The sequence below is a fragment of the Alligator sinensis genome, unplaced genomic scaffold, assembly GCF_000455745.1.
Source record: "Alligator sinensis unplaced genomic scaffold, ASM45574v1 scaffold693_1, whole genome shotgun sequence".
Classification (NCBI taxonomy): Eukaryota; Metazoa; Chordata; order Crocodylia; family Alligatoridae; genus Alligator; species Alligator sinensis.
The window spans coordinates 2,100,010-2,110,591 of record NW_005841987.1 but is presented as its reverse complement, the minus strand read 5'-3'; the positions used below and the strand labels follow the sequence as shown (position 1 = coordinate 2,110,591).

Sequence of the window (10,582 nt, the reverse complement as noted above, 5' to 3'; positions counted from 1 at the left end):
AATGCCTTGAAGAACTTTTGCAGTATTCTAATGGCTATACTGAATTAGTTCAGTAGTTTCCAAACTGAGCTTTATGGACAGTCAGTGGATTGTGGAGTATTGGCCGGTCCAACAGTGCTCTCACCTCATCTTTGACTGCATCTCTGAAATGCATCAAAAGTCAGCTATAAATATATTATATGTAAACAACTGGTCCATTGTAACAAGCATGTGACTCAGTGACCAAGAGGAGAGAACAGAGGTGTAACAAGAAATTTTGGTAGCCAGGGCAGCAGTGGTTGCCAGGCTGGCAGCAGCTGGGTCAGTAGCAATGGCTACTGCTGTACTTGTGTCCCCTTTGGATTGGTGCCCAGAGTTACTGCCCTGTTCATCCACCCCTAGTTAAGCTACTAGGAGAGAAAGTACTCTGTGGGTGCATCTATATGTGTGCTTTAGTGCTTAAAGTGTCACAGTCTACACGTGTGCTGGAATTAGGGTACAGTAAATTAATTAACTCTGCCATAAGATAATAGTGTTGGAAACAATACTATCTTATGGCGGAATGGTTGTGTGTGACAAAAGTATGTGTAGCTGGTGACAGTGGCTGGCTGGGACATGTGGATGCTAAAGTGTGAGGGTTGTCCATTGCATGGTTCCATACTTAGCACTCTCATGCCACAGCCAGTCCCTGATCCCTGATACCGACACCCGGAGCCTGGGGCTGACCCCCGAGCCTGCTGCCAGCGTGGGGCTGCTCCACCCCAGCTCAAACTACTCCTGTCCCAGGTGCACATGTAGATGCAATGCCTGGGAGCAACTGACTCCAGCTAGAACTGCTCCAGTGTTTTCTGTCTCACATTAATTTCGCAGGTAGATGTGTGTAGATGTGAGCACTCTTGAACTGTGATACACACTCTAAAAATATTTGTGATACACTTACACAAGGTTTGTAAGATGGCCTTGAGCACAACCTAGCACAAGTAAGATAAAAGATTTGTAGGACTAAGTGTTGGTTGCTCATTCCTGGATACACTGTTATGTTAATTAATCCTATACCACAGTATTAGTATTTGGAATTTTCTTCCATGTTTTTCTGGGATATTTAAACATCTTTCTTTCTTTAAAATGATAGAGTTAGAGTATAGGCTGCCACCGTTGCAGTAGGCTTGGTGTCAGGGGCACATAAGTAGTTTATTCTTTCTCATATGACTTTATAAAGCCAGACTCAACAATAATCCCTAAGAAGCCCAGCAGTGACATGTTGTAGGTGTTTCACAAGTGCCCTCTTTTTACTATATGCTGACAGTATGAATGGTAAATTGTTTGTAGTTTAAAAAAGGATCCACTTTCTTTTGGGGTGATCCTTATGGCTAGGGACAGAAATTACACTTAAATAGGTATAAGTGATTGGAAACTAGTTCAGATCTGTAATATAACAGAAGTTCAGTGCACATAAATGACTTTCAAAATGGCTAAAACTGGTTTAAGATAAACCTGGATGGATGTAGTATCAAACTTAACTGATTTAGGTTAAATGGATTTATTGAACTTCTATCCCACATCCCCTCCAGATTTAAATTAACTTAGTCCCCCAGCATCCCAGGATGTTTGCACCTCCCCTGCAAACCCCACCTACGTAGGGTGGGTGGGCTAGCTTTGACTGAGCAGGGAAGCATGCTGTAGAACCCCCGGTTTCTGGCCTGAGCCACTCCAGGTATGACTGCATTTTCAGAATCAGAAGTGAATGTCAGTTCACTTGCTTTTGGTTCAATCTACGCAGCTTAGACTAACTTGCAAATATTGAATTGATTCAGCCTTAGGCTTTTTCATTGTCTGTACTTAGCCTATATTGCTGTGTCTGGACATGTGTGGACATTTGGTTCCCCAGGGACAACTAGTGGTGGCACATGTTGTGCTGCTGCTAGTTGTCCCCAGGGAATGCCTGTGCCACACACTCGCTGGTGTGCGGCAAGTTACCCCAGGGAGGGTAGGGGAGGCTGGGGCCTCTGGGGACTGTAGCAGTGGCAATCCTGCCATGCAGAGCCTGGTCAGGAGCAAAGCTAGCCAGGTCCCAGCTTTGGGAGGCACATGGTGCCCCGACATGTGCTGCTCCTCTATTTTTTCCATGGGTTTTTTTGACCCCTGGATATCCAGGGGTCCAGAAACCCTTCTGTGCTGCTCCCTTGCAGCATGGAGAACAACTGAACATACAATATGTGGCACCGCAGAAGTGTCTGTGGCACCACATACCAGATGACTGCAGTCATTTGGACATGGCCTATGGGTACTTAAACTGGTTTATATTTGGACTTGGCTGTAGTGCAGTGCAAAACAGTCAACAAACAGGATCCAGTCCCTGAAGTGATTTTATTGTGGTGGCAGAACAAGGCACTGACATTAGGACTGTGCAAAGCTTCGGTAGCTGATTCAATTCAGCAGAAATTCAGCTTGATTCGGTGGCCAAATTTCCAAATCCAGATTGAATCAGGAGACCCTGTAATCTCTCCGAATCAAATCAGAACCCTTCGAATTAATTTGGAGAGATTCAGAAAGATTCGATGATTCGTACATAGACACAACATTAAATGTTTTTTCTACATACCTCAAGGTACCAGGAGACTCATGAATGCTGAGATGCTGGGCCGAATGAAGTGCCCCATGGGAGCACAGGGAGTCCCCAGTGTGCTCAGCAGTGGACCCGGAAGTGGATCAGAAGCACTTCTGGTCCACTTCCGGGTCTGCCAGGGAGTGTGCGGGGGTCCCCCTCCACCCACCAGCTTGGTGACTGGTGCCTCCTGGGTCTGGGGGGGAACCTGGTATCCCCCCACAGCAGACTTCCAAGCCAGGGGGTGCAGAGGGGGTCCCCCACGCACTTGGTGGCGGATCCAGAAGTGGATGAGAAGTACTTCTGGTCCACTTCCAGGTTCACTGCCAAGCATACAGGGAGCCCCCGCCCATGCTCCTGTGGGATGCTCCGTCCACCCCACCATCTCAGTGTTCATGAGCTGTGCCTGGTACCTCAAGTTATGTGGAAAAAACATTTAAAGCTGTGTCTGTGGCCGAATTGCTGATTCTCCACATCAGCATCATATCTTCAGATTCAGATTCAGCTGAATCAAATCAGGACAGTGACCCGAATCAATTAAGCAAATTACTGTTCCTAGTTTGGGCCAAATCTGAATCCAAATCGAATATGGCCTGTTTCGCACACCCCTAACTGACATAGCTAAAAAGAGAGAACCTAAGAGTCCTGTTCGTGGTCAACTGTTCTAACCATTTCATAGGATCATAGGAAAGGAGGGCTGGAAGGGACCTTACAAGTCTCTCCTCAGTGCTGAGATTAGGAATTTGTCCTTTGAAAAAATGATAAACATGGAGAGAAGGAATACATTTAAATACATAGAGTAACAGGCAAGATGAAGAAGGGAAGCTCTATGTATAGTTTGTTTTTGCATATTTGTCTTTCATTTTTCTTTAGTCCCAATATTATTTCAGTAGTGCCTGATAAAGAGAGGGTGTGTTTACATGCGTTAATATTGAAACATTTATGCCTGTTGTTAGTTATACATCATTTAGGGCTGTGATCATAAATTGTTCAATCACAAGGTTTAGTCAAAGCTAGCATTCTTTACTGATGTCTTTTCCCAAGGGTCTTGAAAATTTGATTGTTCAAAGTGCAAATATGGTTTAGCAATCCTTTCCAAGAATCATTTATCAGAAATCCTAAGGAGGTAATATATAAAAGTGGGATAGGAAACCTGCATATTAAATGGGATTTACCAGCCAAAGCCTTTGGAACTGCTTTCCTGTGAATGACTGGAATGGAGCAGAACAAAGTCAATTATTGACTGTAATTAAGAAGTGGATGCATTTAAACTGTAGAGAGCAGTAGCAGTCTTTTTGAAACTGTCTAGTAACTCTGAAGATTAGTCTGAAGAAAGAGAGAAAAGGACATGAACTATATCTTACAGAGAGTATATGTTAGATTAATTCTCTTCCTCCTATTCTATGATGTAGGTTTTTTTTACTAATTTATTCATAAATCACTGATAATATATGATTATTACAATAACACATTCAGACAAAGAAACTTTCAAAATGTATTTCTCTTTGGTCTTGTTAGCAATGAAGTATCTCTTTTGCATATCATACAGTACAAATGTTTATGTAAGGCAAAAATACTTGTATTTTAATAAAGCCTGAATTTACTGAACGGAAGACTGAACTATGTTGTGTCCTTCTTAAGCCTTCAAAATACAGTAAATCTAATTATGTATGTTGCTCTTACTTTGAAAATGTTATTCCTTTTCATAATTTTAATAATGATTTGTTTATACTGGAAGAGATGTATTATATTGGATTGTCCTCTGTGTTTAGTCTAATTCATTTTCTGCATGTGTACATTAATAAAATGTAATGTTATATAAAACTTTTAGTGTGAATCAGGAAAAGATTTAGAGGTCAGGTCTATTAACCAGTTACCTATCTTGATTTTGACTTTTCTGGGACAAGCATCTACTTGTTGGTAAATATACAAGTGGTTAACATAATTAGTCACTCACTCTGGGCTGATTATCAACTTCATTGTCCTACTGTATTTCCCCAACTCATTCTGAAAGTTCCCTACCTCCTTCATGTTCCTGATGGAATGAGCAGCAGGTCTATTCGCAGTGTCTGGGACTCCCAGTAGATCTTCATAGCATTATGTGCATGAGAGTTCTCTGACTTTGATCCATTCTTCATCCAGGGTTAAACTTGGAGTGGTTTTGTTACACTTGGGTCATTCTCAGCTTGACCACACATAACAATTAAAACCTAACAACTGCTGCCCTTTTAAAATGCTCTTTTGAAACATCTCCAAATGTACGTGTGTCCATACCCTATATGTGACTTACCTGCTTGTAAAGGTCTGTGTGTGTAGATGCTGCTGTAGATAATTACTTGAAATGATGTACTCCAAGGTGTTGTTCAACTATCGAATATTCAGACACTCAAGTTGTTATCCATGGCCTTCACTCAGTGCTTCCTCATGATTTAATCAGGCGAAAACAAAAAAACCCCTTTGAACTCAACATGATTCTTGCTTGAGAAAGACTTGAATAAGGGCCTCAGGGTTTGGCCAGGTATAATAAAGTATGAGGATTGTTTGAATGACTGACCTAATTTACAGATGTGTTCCACAAGCCCTATAATCTGACTAGTTAATGCCAAGTCATTCTGTAGTGTCAGTTGTAGCCCTGTTGGTCTAAGGACCTAGGCAGACAAGGTTCTTCGGGTAAATGTGATCTCACAATTCTAATCCTCAAAGGGAATTTAACAAAACACCTTTCATAGACAAGCCTATGAACTTCACTTCATTAATCTGCTAGATACAAAAAATCATGAACTAAACATAGACATTGGATTTATGGCACATTATAACCTGTCTGCCATCTGATAACCCCAGGTAACCTCTCTACATTTTACCACGTACATTCTGTCATCAGGGCAACGTTCCCCCTTTCTGTCCCCTACCTACCTGTCTCACACCTATTGTCTCCCATGGCCTCTGATCCTCATTGCCACCCATTTGCATTTTCACAGACCATCATTTTGCATATTGGTTTCTGTTCCATCCAAGAGAGCACAAAACAACAGCAGACTCTCCCTGTGCCTGAAGAAGGTTGTTTGTGCCCAAAAGCTTGCAAAGAACATTTTTTTCAACTGTATAGTTGGTCTAGTAAAAGATATCACATTTCCCCAAGGAACCTTGTCTGCCTAAGTCATTCTGAATGAAGACATGAGCATTTTTTTCTCCAAACATGCATCATTTCTGTGCACTGTACTACATTCTATTCCAACCTTAGCCATTGGTCTTCTTGGTGACCTGAGTTCCCATCTTGGTGGCTCATCTTTCACCCCAGTAAAACGGGAAGAATGATACCAATTGCATTTGTAAAATTCTTTGAGACCTTCTCCTAAGCTAAGTGTCATTATTATTGTAACATTTCACAAGATCTTTCAGAAGTAAGAAACAATAAAATAAAGAATTAAACATAAACTAAAACATGCATATTTATACCAAATACTGCCAGTTATATTAGACAGTAGAATAGCATACAGTGGGATGAATATTCTTTTGGTATATATTCACATTGTGGGGGTCAAAATGTAAATTGACTTGTATTTAAATAAACTATTTTCAAACTAAAATCTCAGGTGAATAATATATTTATAAGCTTAAATATAGAGAAATCAAATGTAAAAAGATGTAATTATATTGGACTCCCAGTAGAAGCCTAAAAAGACAGGAAATTCACAATTAATTCGAAAAAATGCATGAGATTTTTTCTTCAGAGTACTTTGATTTGAATTCGAACTGTCTGTCTTAACTTTGAATTTCCTGGCTTTTCTTAGCTTGTGTCACATTAATATTATTTTTGCTTTATTTATATTTAATAGTTGTATTACTGAGACAATAACTTATTTGTTGTGACATAGTCTAACAGTTTCAGAGAGAGCTTCAAAACTACTTGGTAACTCTCCGTTCTCTATGAGATAATTACTGGCACAAAAGGAAGCATTTCATTGTCTATTCCCAGAAACAGAATAAACCAAAATGATCTATCTTGTTCAGTTTGCTTACCTGTCATTCCCCTCCCCCCAGATCACAACAGTATCAGGAAATGAGTTCCTTCTTCAGTCGGATATTGACTTCATCATATTGGATTGGTTCCACGCTATCAAAAATGCAATTGACAGATTGGTATGTATTTGTTTTGGCTGTTACCTTTATTAATTAAGATGTAGCAATTTAAACTTCATTTGCTTAGGCATCTATACAGGTTTTAGACAGGCAGAAAGCTAGCTAGCTTTAGAGACATTGCTTTAATCTGAAGGATATATAAATATGTATGTATATCTAGTAAAAAATGTCAGATAAACAAGGTTGTTGGACTAAAATGTCATTTGATTCCTGTTTTAAAACAGAATGCTGCATTTATTTCTCTGGAATAACAAGGACATTGGTTTACTGTGGGTTGTAAAAGCATACTAGCACTTAAAAACTAATGCATTTTTACATTTCTGTTTATGCAGCCTACACTATATAATCTTCAATAGAACTATTAATACATTTGAGCCTTTTATGCATTTTCATATTATGTATTCACAAGAATAAGACTAGCAAATAATATTCCTTTGTAACTGATTGCTGTTATTCTCCCAGGAAGACTGGGGTTTCTTCTAAAATTAAGTAGGGCTATATTTTTTTTAAAGAGTTTTTAATTACCCAGCCAGATTCAGCTCAACCTTTTTTCCCCTTCTTGCCATACTCAGTGTTAATTCCAAATTCCATTTTTCTAATTCTGCCTGATACAAGAACAGATTTTCCTCTTTTAGGAAATAGACCCCTCTTGATTGCTATGAAGCCTAGTGAGAAAGTTATTTGTCTTTGCTGCATTCTCTAGGGTTTTTTTTTTCTCCTTGAAATGTAATTGATTACACCTGAAAATGTGGTCTGGCTACACCTGAAAATGTGGCCCCTGCTACACATTATAAATATTATGCAATTAACTGGTGAATTGCACAATAAATGTACTCCAGCCACACATGCAAAGCGAGACTGGTTACAAGTGCAAAGTAATTATTACACAATAAAAACGACTATCCAGCTATAAAAAGAGCCAACCAGCTATAAAATTAGTGCTTGAAAATGTGTACCAGTCTATAGCTGGTTTCTATCTAGCTTTATTTGAATATGATTACAAGGCCCTATGATGCCTTTATTGGGGCTGATTTGAATGTTGATTTGAAAATTGCTTAAAAAAATTACAGAGTGCATCTACACATGTACTTTACTGTAGTTGACTAATTAGCTCTTCAATAAAGTGTCACCATATACACATACTCAGGTATTAGGGTGTAGTAAATGAGTACTTAACTCCACCAAAGCGCACGTGTAGATGCTGACAGAGGCATGAAGGTGCAAAAGTGTGAAAGGCTGCCTGCTGCCTAGCCCTGCACTTTAGCACCCTCTTGTCCCAGCCATCCCCTCCACTGCCCAATGGCACCGCCCAGGGCTGACCCCCTGGACCTCCTTCCAGCCTAGAGCTGCTCTGCCCTGGCTCAACCTGCTGCAGTCTTGGGTGCACATGTAGATACTGTGCCCAGGAGCAGGAGACTCCAGTGCAAATTGTGCTGGAGTTTATTACATCACCTTAGTGGCATGTGTAGATGCACCCACAGGCAACAGAATACTGTACTCGTAGGCTACAATAAGCCAAAGAGGGTTTGATCTGATGTATGTTTTCATATTGCATATTGCATTGGATGAGCATACAGATACTTGATCTCTTTCTGGAGAGTTTCAGAGGAAGTTCAGAAGCTTACTTGCATCATTCAATTAAACTCCATAAATTTGTTTATTATCTTTAACTTGTCTCCCCAAAGGGGAAATTTTGTTTTCAAGTACAGTTACTTTGGTCAGGAATATGGAGTGGGGGAGGGGGGACCACAGTAGAACAGAGTTCAGTAAAGCTGTGCAATTTTTTACCTGTGAAGGGCTTGCCCATACCATTTATACAGGAGAGAATGTCATCAGATCAGTGTGGGGTAACCCCCATAACTTCTAAGATAATGTTTCCCTTTGAGAAGGCTTCTAAGTGATAATGGGTGAAGCAATGGCAATGTCTCCATCTGGTCTGATCATGAGGCCTGTGGGACTGAACATCATCATCTACAGGGGCACTATGCATCTTGTTGCCAGCAGTCTCATTCTGGTTATCTCCTCTGTGGATGAACTGGGGCAGGAAGTGAGCTCTGCATCCTTTCATTCTCTCCATCCCAAAATGCATACAGATCAAATCTAAGCTCAAAGTAGTAGTATTTGAAATTCAGCCTCTGTGCAGGTTGTTGGTCTATATGTCCCATGAGGTCCCTTTCAATCCTAATTCTATATACTTTAATTTTCTAATAGATGAAAACAGGTTTCTTTTCCCTATTAAAGCAAACTTCCTATATGCAATAATTAAAAAACACACAGTGCACACATATAGGGAAATTATTTAAATCACTATGGTAAAAATTTAAGCCTTTTCTTTTCCAATTTACTTTGATATCTGAAATTTATTTGAAAAATTAAACCTAACCATACCATTCATAAAACAGCAGCATTCTATTGAACAAAGTTTGTATTACAGTGTCCTTAAATTATTACATCATCTGGTATAAATGTCTGTCAGGTTCTGATTCTGTGTTAGTTTAATGTAATTTTGCATTGAAGTGCTACATATACATTTATAAAAAAAGGAAAAAATATATATTTCTAGCCAAAAGAGCAGCGTTGTACATCAAGAAACCTGGAGCTGAAACTTAGAAGATCATCTAGCAGTGAATTACTGAGCACCTTTGATACTGAGAGCAAAGAACCAAAAACTGAACACAGAAAATCTTTAAGTAAGTATTATTTAGAACAAAAGAATTATTTGTGTAAGATCATGTCTATTAGATACCGAATGTAACAAAAATGAGAATTAGTATGAAAGCCAAATTTTTCCCTTGTTTTGTATGCATAATTTGCATCTTAGGAAAGTGAAATTTCTACCCCCATGTATCTCAACAGAGACATTGTCTCCTAACCAAAAGAAAGGTCCTGCAGAAGCAAAGACAGTTTTTAAAGGAGTTTATTTTAAGAAGCAAGCAATTCCATTCCAGTGCCAAATTCTGTTGCTGTCAGTTGATTTCTATTTCAGTAAAAAAAACTAATGTTAGTAAAGTAATTTTGTCTGACAGAAGTTTGTGCACTTAAATTTTTACAGAAGAGGCAGGTAACGTGTCAGACAGCCAGAAATCTAGCTATAACTTTATGAAAGAGCTAAATTCCAAAGACTTCATTTTATAAGAGAAAATGTTCTGAGTTTGCTGTTTTGTTTGATATGATACACACCTACTTATTCTAACTCACTTTCAGCTTTAGGCCCACGTACTACAATGCGATGTATAGCTGTGTATGTTTGCATGAATCTGATTCTATATATCTTGTTACAAAATCAAGACCAGAGATATTTAGGTTGTTAGATGCATTAGAAATACTGCAAATAGGTGAATTGATTATTTTTTCTCCTTTGTAAAAGGTTTTAGAGATAGAGATATATAGATACATATAATGAGAATCACATAATATAGGTGAAAAGCAAAATTAGCTTCACACTCATTTTGCCAGCTGTATCCATATTTGCTCCTTCTGCCTTATCCAGTTCAGGAGATGTGCTCAGGTTTTTTCTCTCTTCAATGAAATGTAAAACAGCTTGAATAGTCTTATACTTTTATATTGTGCCTTACATTTTATCTCTCAGCTCAAGTATAATTATGGTCAGCAAATGGTGAAACAGTTTAGGGTCTGATGCTGCTCCCGTTGAAGTTAATGGCAAAATGCCCTTAAACTGTCTCACCACTTTCTGACCTCCCTTTTCATGGTATCATAAGTTTTCTTATATTTTTTTTAACTGTGATTTAGAAGACAGAGCAAAAGAAAGTTATCACTACCAGTGACATAAACTTAGTGTACATTTCTTTTTAAACCTTAGAGAGCTGTGAATAACTTTCTTGTTAGAGGCTATTTAAA

The 10,582-nt window shown here is 39.0% G+C and overlaps 1 protein-coding gene across 3 annotated transcripts in view; it reads left to right on the top strand.

The window, feature by feature from the left end:
• Positions 1 to 10,582, top strand: part of ARHGAP15 (Rho GTPase activating protein 15) — a 509,509-nt gene that overhangs the window by 241,871 nt on the left and 257,056 nt on the right. For all 3 annotated transcript variants that reach the window (XM_006021329.3, XM_006021328.3, XM_025201252.1), the window contains 2 exons: positions 6,626 to 6,724; positions 9,288 to 9,414. In XM_006021329.3, the coding sequence (XP_006021391.1) occupies positions 6,626 to 6,724; positions 9,288 to 9,414 (226 nt within the window). The remainder of the gene's footprint in view (positions 1 to 6,625; positions 6,725 to 9,287; positions 9,415 to 10,582) is intronic.